The sequence below is a fragment of the Mustelus asterias genome, chromosome 14, assembly GCF_964213995.1.
Source record: "Mustelus asterias chromosome 14, sMusAst1.hap1.1, whole genome shotgun sequence".
Classification (NCBI taxonomy): Eukaryota; Metazoa; Chordata; class Chondrichthyes; order Carcharhiniformes; family Triakidae; genus Mustelus; species Mustelus asterias.
In genome coordinates this window covers 18,468,838-18,483,313 of record NC_135814.1, presented here as the reverse complement: position 1 = coordinate 18,483,313, position 14,476 = coordinate 18,468,838, and the positions used below count along the sequence as shown (strand labels likewise).

At 44.7% G+C, this 14,476-nt stretch overlaps 1 protein-coding gene across 1 annotated transcript in view; it reads right to left on the bottom strand.

The window, feature by feature from the left end:
- cacnb4a (calcium channel, voltage-dependent, beta 4a subunit) overlaps positions 1–14,476 on the bottom strand; it is a 271,319-nt gene that overhangs the window by 14,247 nt on the left and 242,596 nt on the right. The window contains exons 11-13 of the mRNA XM_078229151.1: positions 13,468–13,619; positions 8,360–8,455; positions 3,759–3,944 (exon numbers count right to left, since the gene is read on the bottom strand). Of these exons, the coding sequence (XP_078085277.1) occupies positions 3,759–3,944; positions 8,360–8,455; positions 13,468–13,619 (434 nt within the window). The remainder of the gene's footprint in view (positions 1–3,758; positions 3,945–8,359; positions 8,456–13,467; positions 13,620–14,476) is intronic.

Below are 14,476 nucleotides of genomic sequence, written 5' to 3'. Positions count from 1 at the left end.
ATATGTTCCCGAGTGAAGAGTAACTTAAAAAGAATGTTTATAGAAATGTTCCCTTCTTTCAGTGCAGTCAGGAGCCAGAGAGGAATTTACCAAAGCTTTGTCTCAACTAGCCTCTGTGGATATGTAGTGTGCATTCTCAGGGAAAGCAATTATCATTGGAATGACAGCACAGGCGGTTGCTGCTTAGCACATCATGCCTGTTCCAGAGTTAGCTCCATTTCAGAGCTACCTGAGCTGTCACAGAATATATTATAGAATATAATATATTACACAATCTATATAGAATATATAATTGCTGTTGCAGAAAGGACTGGATAAATATTTGGCTCGGAACAGACCTGAAGGCTGCAAAGGCAATTGAATGCAATTAGGAATATGCTGGCTACTAAATCACTGGAACTACAGAAAATTCATGTAAATGGAGGGGACAGCTCCAAAGCATATCATGCCAAATGGAAGACATAATAAATAATTCTAGTTATTTATGCCCAATGGAGCACTTGATGGGCAAGGAACCTTTTTGAACTCCATGCTTCTCAATGTTAAGTAAATAGAATCATGGGGCAGGATTTTCTCGGATCTTCTGGACCCATTGTCAATGGGTTTCCTGCTTAATGTGGCCCTTGCCGGCGTATTAAACCTTATCCCTAGAATCATTCTGGTAAATCTCCGCTGCACCCTTTCAAGCACCCTCACATCCTTCCTGAAGTGTGGTGATGAGAATTGGATGTAGTATGTTAGTTACGACCTAACCAGAGGTTTATAAAAGTTCAGCATAACTTCTCTGCTTTTATCTCAATACCTCTAGTTATGAAGCCCAAGGTCCCACATGCTTTCTTACTACTCTCTCGACACATCTTGCCACTCCCAAGTCCATCTATTCATGCACACTCTTGTGGTTCTTAAGAGGACATTAATTGCCACCCTCGAGCCTTCCCGGACTTAATTGGGACAGAGGCAGGAAGACAGCAGGGAGAGGTGATGGCCTAGTGGTATTATCGCGAGGCTATTAATCCAGAAACTCAGCTAACGTTCTGGGGACCCGGGTTCGAATCCCGTCACGGCAGATGGTGGAATTTGAATTCAATTTTAAAAATCTGGAATTAAGAATCTACTGATGACCATGAAATCATTGTCGATTGTTGGCAAAACCAATCTGGTTAATTAATGTCCTTTAGGGAAGGAAATCTGCCGTCTACATGTGACTCCAGAGCTGCAGCAATGTGATTGACTCTCAGCTGCCCTCAGGCAAACTAGGGATGGGCAATAAATGCTGGCCAGCCAGCGACGCCCATGTCCCACGAATGAATTTTTAAAAATTACAACCTGATACCTTCCAATTGATTAAATACAAACCCCACCTCCAAATTCACCCCATCCATTACATTCATTACATTTCACCCTTTAATTTCTCTGCCTATCCCTTGTGCCAAAACGCATTGGGCGGAATTTTCCAGCCCTTGCTGCCAGCAAGATCTTTCAATCCTGCCAAAGTCAACATCTGGCATGGGTTCCCCAACGGCAACACAGGCAAAGAATGCAAATCACCATCAACTCCGACAGGACCGGAAGATCCTGCCAGCAGTCAATGGGGCACCGCCTCCTCCGTGGGGAAACCCATCGCGGGGAGGCTGGAGAATTCCGCCCATTATCTCACACTTCTCTGTATTAAATTCCATCTACCACTTGCCTGCCCATCTTTGTCCTGTTTGCCACATCTCCACATTTAGTAAATGTTGAAATTTGCTCTGCATGCCAACATTCAAATATTTATACATATGAAAAATAGCAGAGGTCATTGGTAAGTTTGCAGCAGCAGAGACAGCCTGCCATTGGCCAGCCATGGAATCTTCTGGTCCCGCAATTGTCAACATGGTTTCCTGTTCTATTCACCCCTCACCCCAGTGAATCCTATAGTGGGGGGTCTGACGATGGCAAGACCGGAAGAACAATCTGGTGTGAACAGCTGGAAAGTTCCGGCCTCTATCACTAAACTTTGGGCAACACCATTGTCTATCCATCGACCAGTTTTATAAATAACTGTTTGCCACGACTCACTGTTTTCTGTCCTTTTCCTCCTTTATGACACTTCTTAAAAACCACCTCTTTGATCAAACTTTTGGTCATCTGATCTAATGGCCAAATCTTCCATCTTCATTCGCGGCTGGGAATTTCCGGTGTCGCTGAAAGTTAATGGAATTTTGGCTGGAATGCCAAATTTTAGGTTCTTGCTCACACCGGGGCCCGCCACAGACGAGACCGAGAATCCAACCCAATGTCTTCTTTTTCGGTTGATGTCCTGCTTTGTTTTATAACGCTCCTTTAAAGCGCCTTGAGATGATTCATTACATCAAAGGTGCTATATAAATATAAATGCCTGCTGATAAGCCATTTAAGATTTCACCTTCTGTTGTTTTCCTCCTACTGAATGTGCCTCATTAAAAATACCCTTAATATTTGAGATTAGGGTACTGGAAGAAAATTGGGTTCAGGCAAGGATCACTTGAAAAAGATGTCAAGGAAAGTTCTGTGTTAGCACAGACAACTTGGGGAGAGGGCACCAAGCTCCTACCAGTTTCTTGTTGTCGGTGCAGGCTCGATGGGCCGAATGGCCTCCTTCTGCACTGTCGGGATTTTATGATTCTATGATTCTTGGAACATCCTGTAATTCCCATCATAAAGTCATTCTGATTCTGTAGCCAGTCCCATGCCAAGTAATGGAAAAACCTCTAAAGTTTCAAAGTCATCAACCAATGTTCAAGCATTAACAGTGCAATTGGCACAAACCTATGCCATTAACAGCAGTTAAATTCTATTTGGGATACAGATATTGACCAAATCCATAAATTATTAATTTGACAGCAATATGGATCTAGCTCTCACCAAAAGATCAATGCTTCTCTTCTTACAAGTGTTAAGAGTAAATTATCCTGCAACGAAATACCATTTATTTATTTAATGTGTGTTCAGCTTGTTTGGATAAACTGAAATGCAGCTCATGCATGATGCAATTGCACTAAAAACGGTGCAGAGGAGATTCACCAGGGTGTTGCCTGGGCTGGAGTGTTTCAGCTATGAAGAGAGGCCAGTTAGGCTGGGTCTGTTCTCCTTAAATCAGAGAAGGCTGAGGGGGGACCTGATAGAGGTGTACAAAATTATAAGGGACATCGATAGGGCAGATAAGATGGGACTTTTTTCCTTAGTAAAGGGGTCAATAACCAGGGGGCATAGATTTAAGGTAAAGGACAGAAGATTTAGAGGAGATTTGAGGAAAAATCTTTTCACCCAAAGGTGATGGGAATCTGGAACTCTCTGCCTGAAAGGGCAGTAGAGGCGGGAACCCTCACAACATTTAAGAAGCATTGAGATGAACACAGGAAACACCATAGTGTACAAGGCTATGGAACAAGTGCCAGTAAGTGGGGTTAAAATAGATAGGTGTTTGATGGCCAGCGCAGACATGATGGGCCGAAGGGCCTCTTTTTGTGCTGTAAGTCTATGACAGTGATGGCTCTGTAGTGCCAAGATCTGAAGAGCACAGGAAAGAAATGTGACCCTTACAGGTGCAAGCACGATACAAAGCTCTTAAAAGAGGCGCACCCATAGGATGAGGGACGTCATAGCTAGGGTAAATAATTTAACATGTGCACACCTTGGTACAAGAGGCTGAGGTGTTCAAATATTTGTGTTGAAATATCGGTCATGGCTTACTTCGTCCCATTTACTTCCACAGGTAACCACATTGTTTGTGTTCATACCTGCAACCCAGAGATAGCTGTAGGATATGTTGACAGTGCAGTACTACCTAGGTTTCGGCCCAGCAATGGATTCAGTGGTGCGCTGCTGGGGGTGTGTGTCGCACGCCAGTATGTTTCAAGGTATTCTGCCAAATGCTCACATGCATCCTCCAACTGGTTTTCATCCAGGATAACATCAAACATTTCCTGTCACACAGAGAGAAAACAAATCAGCAATTTACTTAGACACAAAAATTAAATGAATAGCCATTTATTTTGTCATTTTTCTAACCAAACTGCATTACAATATGAAACCTTCCTAGACGTAATCCAATTAGAAAGATTAGATAATGTATTATTATTTTACATAGCAGGCCTTTTGTGGAATTGTCCAAGGTGAATCAGGGGATAAGGTGAATTGTCACACAAGTACAATGTGCCAAATGGCCTCCTTCCGAGTAGCAAGACTCCATGATGGTATCGGGGTACAGAAAGTGGCACCATACGCAAGTTCTTATGTAGTGAATTGGATGTGATGGTTACGCTTTGAAATGTGGCTTTTAGTCTCCAGAGCAAAATTATTACTTCCATTTGGAGTCTGGTCATCTAATATATAGATTTTTGCCAAAGATTGTGAGATGCTAAATGAATAAGTGTGAAGGGTTTTGTAAAGTTCAGATGTCTAAATGGGCTGATGGACAAAGGGATCTAGGAACACAGATTAGTAAAATCAGCGATGAAGGTTGACAAGGCCATTAAGAAATGGAAAAACTGAGGGGTTTATTTTCAGAGGAATGGAATCGAAAGGTGTAGAGATTATGCAAAACGTTTTAGGAATCTTGGTAAAACCACACTTAAGGCCAAATTCTTCCATCTTGAGACTAAGGGCTCGATTTTGCCATCGTGTTGCACCCGCTTTCGGGTGCGAAAACTTGGTAAAGTTGGGTGTGAGGCAAGTAGCTCAATCCGCGCCTGCCTCCGCACCGGTTCCCCCTTTACCAAGGCCCGAAAATAGCCGCGATCGGGACCACGCCCGATCATTTAAATTGACTTAATGGGCTGCACGCCCAACTTTACTGGCACATCCCCCTTTACCACTGCGTTCACCCATCCAGAATTGGCGCGAAACAGACATGCTCCATATAAGTCTGATTCGGGTGCTCCAGTTAGTGAGGAGGTAAGTGCCTAGCGTCCGATGGCTCTCTGGTTGAGATTGGAGAGGGGAGTGGAGGGGAAGGTGGTTCCGCGTCGACTCTGCCTGAGATCAGTGGAGGGGAAGGGGTGTCCGCTGCCACTCTGACTGAGATCAGTGGGGGTGAAAAGGGGTCTGCTGCCACTCTGTCTGAGATCAGTGGAGGGGAAGGGGGGTCCGCTGCCACTCTGTCTGAGATCAGTGGAAGGAAGCAGGGGGGCAGGGCCCCGTGATCGGTATGGGTGGCGGATGGGGTGGGGCAATGTCTGTGAGGGCCAGGGGGAGGCATTATCCACAGGAATGTGGCAGGGGAACAGCATTCTATCATTTTTTTTGTGCATGCGCAGTTGGAGGCGTCGATCGGAACTGCAGGGTTTTGGGCGCGTTAAGCACCCCCCCAAAGGCTTGTGCAGCGTGATTCGGACTCACTGGTATTTTTTCGGGCAGAGTGCGTATGGGGGCGCCTCAGAACAGGTCTAAAAGTCGGATCTGAAACACTCCCAGTTTCAAGTCCGCCCAGCACTTTGAATCAAAATGGTAAAATAGGGCCCTAAAAGTGCGGTGATGGGCGGTTTTGGTGGCACCTTTCCTGCTAGCCAGAATGGCAGGATCCCATACCAGATTCTGTGCTTGGAACCTCATTAATTATACACAGGTGCATTCTCCTCTGAGTCACTTGGCGGACTGGCAACTGATGTGGAATCAGTTTGGATAGAAATAAGAAATAGCAAAGGAAAGAAGCACTTGGTAGGAGTAATCTATAGGTCCCCAAGCAGTAGTTCTGCAGTGGGGCACAGTATAAACCAGGAAATACTGGGGACTTGCAAGAAAGATACAGAGGTAATCATGGGTGATTTCAGGATGCACATTGGAAAGGGTAGCCTGTGATCTCATGGTTAAGGACCATAGTGACCATAGGATTATGGGGAGTTGGCAGGAAGGTGGAGTTGAGGCCGAGATGAGATCAGCCACGATCGTATTGAATGGTGGAGCAGGCTCAAGGAGCTAAGATGCCTACTATTCCTAATTCTTATTTTCGTATGTTCAACCACTCTCCCTCAGAGTCCATCACTTCTGAGGTGCCATTGCACCATTTGGACCTCTACCCATCACATCTAGAATCTTTGTACTTCCACTTCCAGTAAATAATATGGTATCTCTTTGATCCCCTTGTTGTGAGCTTTTCATGCAGCCTTGTTGGGTTCCAGCTTCCCTCCCTTCGGTCTTTCCTCTGTCTTCTATTGTTCATCTTCTTCAGCCACCTCCTCGTACAGCCCTCCTTCCACGATGAATCCCCCCCCAACTCATCACCCCGGAGATAGAGGGCAGGAACGGGTCTGCCCCAGCAGAGGTGACCAGCACACATCAGGTGCAATTCATCACTGTGACAATGTTACACTCAGCCCTAAGTTTCCTGTGAACTGGGGGCCACCTTGTGCACACCATTCGGATTTTAGACCATGCACTGGTGTGACAGAAGATTGGAAGGTTTGACGGGATGCCAGCGGGCAGCTGTTTTAATGATTATTCATAAGATGCAAATTGTTTTCATGCCACCAGCCAGTGGGAAGACGGACCCTCCATTAACCCGCCATTGGGAGAGTTGCTACGTGACTTTATGCCAGCAGTTTTCTGAATTTCCGGCTCCCACTCAATTATGCCACCAAACCCACCCTGGACGGCATGGGAGAATTCCGTCTTTTGAGTACTGTGCCCAATTCTAATCTCAATATTATATAAATGATGTCAAGGTATTGGAAATAGATGCAAGAGAATTTAAAGGTGGGTATCACTGCTGAGATATTGGCCGGAATTTTCCAGCTGTTCCCACCGGTGGAAACTTCTGGGTGCATATAACGGGAAATTCCATTTTACAGGAACAGAAGATCCCGCCATCGGCCAATGGCACACTGCCTCCGTGAAATATGCGTGCAGGAGCGAGGAAAATCCCACCCATCATAACCACCAGCAAAGACTGAACAGGCTGGGTCTCTTTTCCCCTGAACAGGTATTTTCCGGTCCTGCTCATTAACAGGATATTCCAGGCCCATTGAAGTCAACAGACTTTTGGCTGGCTCGCCACGTCTGTCGCAGAGGAACCCACTGTGGCGGGGCTGAAAAATCCCACCCAAGAAGACAGAGAGGTCACCTAATAGACATCTTTGAAGGATGGGGTGGGATTTTATGGCCTCGCTTGGGGTGGTAGAATTCTGGCAATGGGGTTTGTTAGGTTCAATGTAGCAAAGGCCCTTTCACTATTGGGGCGACGTGAAACTAGGGGCCATAAATATAAGGTAGGCACTGCCATCCCATGTTCTACCCTCCCTAAACTTGAACTCATCCAAAACTCTATTGCCCATATCATATCTCACACCAAGTCCCATTCACCTAACAGTCCTGTGGTCACTGACCTACATTGATTGTCAGTTAAGCAACATCTCAATTTAAAATCCCTCCAGAGTCTCGTCCCTCCCTATCTCTGTCATCTCCTCTAGCCCCACAGCACTCTAAGGTGTATATATATATATATACTCATCTAATTCTGGCATCTTGGCATTCCCGATTTTAATGGTTCCATCAGTGACAGGCAGGCTTTTAGACACGAAGGCCCTAAGCTCTGGAATTCTCTCCCCAAACCTTTTCCTCCTCCTTTAAGATGCTCCTTAACCTCTTTGACCAAGCTATCAGTCATCGACACTCATACCACCTTATGTCACTTGGTATGAAATTTTACATACCTGTGAATTGTCTGTGATATTTTATTCCATGAAAGGTGCAGTATAAATAAGAGTTGCTGTCATGATTTGCAACGAGTTCAGAAATTCAGAATAATGGGCAACAATTCATAGAATCCCTGCAGCACAGAAGGAGGCCATTCAGCCCATCAAGCCCGCGCCAACACCAATCCCACCCAGACCCTATCCCCATAACCCCATGTATTTACCGTGCTAATGCCCCTGACAATAAGGGGCAATTTTGCCTGACCAATCAACCTAACCCACACCTCTTTGGAGTGTGGGAGAAAACACGGAGCATCTGGAGGAAACCCATGCAGACACGGGGAGAATGTCAGACTCCACATAGATAGTCACCCGAGGCCGGAATTGAACCCGGGTCCCTGGCAGCAGTGCTAACCACTGTGCCACCTTACCGCCCCATTCAAGAATGAGAAAAATGTAGTTTTCTTTTGAATTCAAGTCAGACGCTGAGTCTGGCACCTGTTTGATCTGAAGGCCAAATCCACTTCGGGTGATAAGTATTTGTTTAACCTGCTTTCACCAAATTACCAAAATACCACTTATAACAAATGTATATCTACTGGAAGTGGCCTGCACAGGCAGCAAGCTGTTACTCTGTGCACTGTTACAGCTTCTCTTATCTTGTTAATGTACACTTATCAATCAAAACAACTTGCTGAATGATTACATACTGGAGGGCATTGTGCCAGTTTATCAGCTGCCACCAACTGGACATTGAGGTTTTTACTCTGTGACTTTCCCCTGGACTTTATCAACCTCTGCAGCACCTGGTGAAAAAAAAAACACATTTTTCAATCAAAGTAATAATTACTTACAATGTTGAGATCCTAAAAACACTAACATTAGCATCGAACATGTGATAAATCTCAGGTTCGTTCGCAATGTCGTGGTCTCACGTAAACACAAAGGCCCCGATTTTACCGGCACGCTCGCCCCAAAATCGCATAACGGCATTCCTCATTGCCCTCGGGCGCGATCTTACGAGCCTCGGGCGGCCATGCCGGTAAAATCAGGGCCAAAATTTGCTTCTTTTGCCTCTTCATTCTGCACCTTTCCCTGGCCCAGAAGCCTGCTCAATGTACTGGACTGAATCTTCTTGCAGCACTGAGTGTCCACATGGTGGGATCGGAGGTTCGCGAGATTTCCGCTCAGAGATGGGACGGCTGGCCACATAGTAGCCAGCCAACCAGCTCTCCTAGTCACATAGTAGCAAGCCAACCAGCTCTGTGCTGTCAGGAGGGGGCCTGGCCAATTGTGCGATGGGGGGTGGGCAAAAAGTCACCAATCTTGCCTTGAGCTCACGGTAGTCGAGGGTCCGAGTGTCCATATTTTAAATAAAACTTGCACAGCCATCCACCCACCTCCAAGCCAGTAGCATCATTCTGCCTGTCAGAGTGGAGGATTTTGAACTTGAAGTACTGCCACCCACACGTCCTTCCATCGCCCCGCCACAACCCTTGCCCTCCTGCATCCTTCCCCAACACCAACTTTGGCCACAATTTTGATCTCCTTATATATGTGCAGCAAAGGTTCACTAAACAGATTCCTGAGATGGCAGGATCATCGTGCAAGGACAGATTGAGTAGACTGGGCGTGTATTCACTGGAATTGAGAAAAATGAGAGGTTTCCTCCCACATTCCAAAGGTGTGCAGGTTGGGCTGATTGGCCATGTTAAATTGCCTCTTAGTGTCAGGGGAATTTTGCAGATTGGAGTGTATACCCAGGATTTCCCAGTTAAAAACGATAGGATTTTGGTGCATAACTTCACTTGACTTGCATTTTCTGAACTGCCTCCTGTTACATGACCAACAGTGAACTGGGAGATTTTGCTAACACTACCAGTGTCCATGCCACAAGTTCATATTTAAATTTAGAATGATCTTGAAACTGATCTCTGGGGCATCCTGCTTATATTCTCTGTTCCCTATTTTTAAAACAAGTATTGATTTAACATCACATTCTAACCCCTCATCTTTGACTCTTTATTTCTGCCATTCATCGCCAATGTGATCTGTCAATAGCTTTCTGAAGTCCAAGGATAGCATTAACCACAATTCCAATGTCCTCTACTGTCTGTTGCATCTCCAAACAAACATTCTCTACTGAATTACTTGTGGCCTCCCTTGTTGAAGCCATTGGTGCCACCTCGAACAGTGGGCACCAGGTTTCTAGAGGACCACAATGCTTGGGGGTCTGAGACAGAACCCTTGATTACAGATTGTTCCCTTGCTGGAAATAACAATGGGCAGGATTTTACGGCCTCACTTGAGCAAGACCGGAAATTTCCGCCTGAGGTCAAAGGAGATTTCCGTTGTCGGACCCTCGCCTGCGCTGAATCCATGGCAAGCGAGGTGGTAGAGTTCTGGCCTATGTCTTTTGTTGGGAGCAAATAGTGATATATGGTCATGATTTGACATGATGAGATACTATCATGATGAGAGGTTGCAGTGCTGATTGTCTAGGCTGTAAAGAGATGCATGGATTGATAGCTGGGTCACACCATATAACTGCACACAAACTGCCAGATCCACAGTTTGGAGTTGATAACACAGTTATCAGCATTGTTTCTTGTTCTATTGATACACATCAGAACAAAAGAAAATCAGGGATAAGGGAATGTTATTCAATCCATCACCCCGGTACATTGACTCTCACATCACAATATATATTGTAGTTGACCCTTAATTGCCCTCTGAACAGGGTCTAGCAAGCCATTCACTTGTATTATACTTGGGCAGCCCAGTGGCACAGAGGTTAGCACTGCTGCCTCAGGGCACCAGGGACCCGGGTTCAATTCCGGCCTCGAATGTCTGTCTGTGTGGAGCTTGCATATTCTCCCAGTGTCTTTGTGGGTTTCCTTCAGGTGTTCTGGTTTCTTCCCACAATCCAAAGATGTGGAGGTTAGGTGGATTGGCCATGTTAAATTGCCCCTTAGTGGCAGGGAGATTAGTAGGGTGAATACGTGGGGTTACGGGGATAAGGCCTGGGTGTTTGGATATTTGCCCCCCCCCCCCCCCCACACAACCCTGATTGTGCAGAGCTAATTGGCTGGCTGCTGCATGACTGCGTGTGGGGCCAGCCGTCTCACCTCTGAGCGGAAATCTCGCTCACCTCCGATCCCACTATGTGGACACTTGCTGCTGTATTTGCCTCTATTGTCTTGCTCAATAGATTATTTTAAAGATTAACCTTCAAGTGAGGAAACGTTTTTAGATCAGTCATATCAGTCAGAAGGAACTTCTAGCAGGAACTGGCATCAAATTGAAAGAAAAGATGTACATCTACACAAAGATTAAGTGGCAGGCCAGAAGATTGGAAAATGTTTAGAAACCAGTAAAAGGGTGACGAGAATAACAATTAAAATGGAGAAATTGGAGTACAAGAGAAAACTAGCAAGAAATATAAAAACAGACAGTAAACGTTTCTACAAGTATCTATAAAGGAAGAGAGTAGCTAAAGTGAGTATATGCCACTTACAGGGTGAGACTGGGGAACCAGTAGATGTAGTGTATTTGGATTTGCAAAGAACACTCAATAACGTGCCTACACAAGATGGGTTCATGGTGTTCGAGTGATATATTAGCATGGCTAGCGGATTGGCTGGCTAACAGGAAGAAGAAGGTTGCATTAAATGGATAATTTTCAAGTTGGCAAACTGTAACTTGTGGAATGCCCGAGGAATCACTGCTGGGGCCTCAACTATTTACAATCCATATTAATGAATTGGATTAAGGGACTAATTGTAATGTTGCCAAATTTGCTGATGATGCAAAGATAGATAGGAAAGCAAGTTGTGAGGACACAAAGGGTGCGATTTTCTGTTCCCCCCCCCACAGTGTATTTTGCGGCAGCAGAAGTGGCCCATCATTGCAGGGAGGCGGAGGGGGGGGGTGCGGGGGATCTTCCAGTCTTGCTGCTGTCAACGGGTTTTCCCATTGTTTGGTTCTTCCATTGCTGGGGAACACAGCCATAGGCAGGAACAGAAGATCCCAACGGCCAGGAAATTTCAGCCAAAGAGTCTGCAAAGGGATAAAGGTCAAGCAAATGGACAAAAAAAATTGGCAGATGGCGTATAATGTGAAAAAATGTGAGGTTGCCCACTTCGGTAGAAAGAATAGAAAAGCAGAACATTATTTAAATTGAGAGAGACTGTAGAATGCTGCAGCACAGAAGGATAGGGCAGCACAGTGGCACAGTGGTTAGCACTGCTGCCTTACAGCGCCAGGGACCCGGGTTCAATTCCCGGCTTGGGTCACTGGCTGTGTGGAGTCTGCACATTCTCCCCGTGTCTGGGTGCTCCGGTTTCCTCCCACAGTCCTAAAGATGTGCTGGTTAGGTGCATTGGCCATGCTAAATTCTCCCTCAGTGTACCTGAACAAGCGCCAGATTGTGGCAACTAGGGTATTTTCACAGTAACTTCATTGCAGTGTTAATGTAAGCTTACTTGTAACACTAATAAATAAACCTTAAGCTGAAAACTTAAGTCTGGGTTTCCTTGTGCACAAATCACAAAACATTAGCATAAAGGTACAGCAAGTAACTAGAAAGGTAAATGGAATATTGGCCTTTATTGCAAGGGCGATGGAATATAAAAATAGGGAAGTCCTGTACAGAGTGTTGGTGAGACAGCACATGGAGTACTGTGTAGTTTTGGTCTCTTACTTAAGGAGGGATATAGTTGCATTGGAAGCAGTTCAATGAAGGTTTATTAGGCCTATTCCTGGGTTGAAGGGGGTTGCCTTGTGAGGAAAGGTTGAATCTATACTCACTGGAACTTAGAAGACTGAAAAATGATCTGAATGAAACATTATGGCCAGAATTTTCCAGCCGTTCACGTCCCACTGCCACTGCAAGCCAGAGGATTGAGAATTTGGTGCTCAGCCCAATCTCTATTCACTGCAGCAGGACCGGAGAATATTCCGGCCAATGATTCTGAGGGAGGGTAGATGCCAAGAGGATGTTTCCTCTCATGGAGGAACCAGGAAATAGAGGCACTGTTTAATAATAAGGGGTCTCCCATTTAAGAGAGAGGTGAAGTGTAATTTCTACTCTAAGAGGAGTTAGTCTTTGGAATTCTCTCCCACAGGGAGCAGTAGAGGCTGGGTCATTGAATATATTCAAGACTGAGTTGGATAGATCTTTGACCAACAAGTGAGCCTACAGTTATAGAGGACGGATAGGAAAGTGGAGTTAATGCCATAATCAGCTCAGCTATGAACGTACTGAATGACAGAATAGCTTTGATGCGCCAAATGGCCTACTCCTGCTCCTATTTCTTATGATCTTATGAACTTCCAATTGCTTGGCACTTTATTATGACCTTCAGAAATGTCCCATGAAACTTCTTGTACAATGAACTGTGGTTCTGTAGGCAAATGTAGTGACCATTCTGTAACAAGCAGCAGTGAGCAATGTGACCAGCTGTTTGCCTAAACTCCCTGATGTTCTTCAAGTATCACCATGAAATCTTTACCACCTACATGAACCATTGGTCAAACAGACAGGACTTGAGTTTAATATCGTGTCCAAGACTGATACCTCTGACAATCCTACAATCCTCAATTTCAAATTGATGTGTGAAATTACATGATATATCAAATGTTAGCATGGGGCCCGAATCAAGAAATTACTAGACTAAGAGCAAATGGTGCTACCAACTGAGTTAACCTAATCTCTGTTTTTTGAAAACAGTGTGCTGTTGCACCTGAAGGGGGCAAAATAAATTTCTGTATTTAAAATTCACTCTTGCTACACTTATGTATGGACAACATATTTTACCTTTGGAGAAGAAACTTTGACATGAACAATGATGGGTGCTAGGGAGGTCTTGATGAGCTGGGCAGGATGATTGATGGTGTCTGCATCTAAAACAACCAATTGCAAAGTCCTGGCCAATTCGAAGATTCTTTCAATTTCACTCTGCACTTCAGCTATTGAAACAAAAAGAAAGAGAAAGTACAGTTATACTTAATCAAATTCATCCATCAGTCATCAGTCAGAGCAGGCTACTTGGCATATGCAAGGACACAAATAGGAAGATTGAACATCAAATCTTGTATACTATTCACAATGATCACCTCTTCTCAACTTTCTAATGAAGCTACTCTTGGGCTGTTAACTCCATTAGCTGTCACTTTGTAATTGTAACTTACATACCTGATTGGTCTTTTACCTGTTGATCTTCACTAACACCCCCTAACCCTACCATTGCCTGCATTTTGCTCTGCTATATTAAACAGCTTGTTTACTTTCAATTTCCAATTCTAATGGCTGGTGTACATCCAAAACATTGATGCAACCTTTTACAAAACTGATCATCCAACAGCTTACGCTTTTATTTCAACAACTTGGGAATACAGAATTGTCTACTCTTGACTATCCAACTCTCTCATAGATGTCAACTTCATTTACTCTGTGCTGTTAGCACAACCTGCCAGAACAAACAGAGGATTGGTGGTTGTCCCTGGAGGACTGTTTGCAGTTTTGGTCTCTTTACCCAAGGAAGGACATACTTGCCGTGGAGGAAGTGCAACAAACGTTTGCTAAACTGATTCTTGCGATGAGAAGATTATCCTTTGACGAGGCATTGAATTGACGAAGCCTATATTCCTCAGAATTTAGAAGAATAAGAGAGAGAAAAACAGAAAATGCTAGAAAATCTCTGCAGGTCCAACAGCAATTGTGGAGAGAGAATCATCCAGACTCGAAACATTGGCTCTATTCTCTCTCCACAGATGCTGTCAGACCTGCTGAGATTTTCCAGCATTTCTTGTTTTTGTTTCAGATT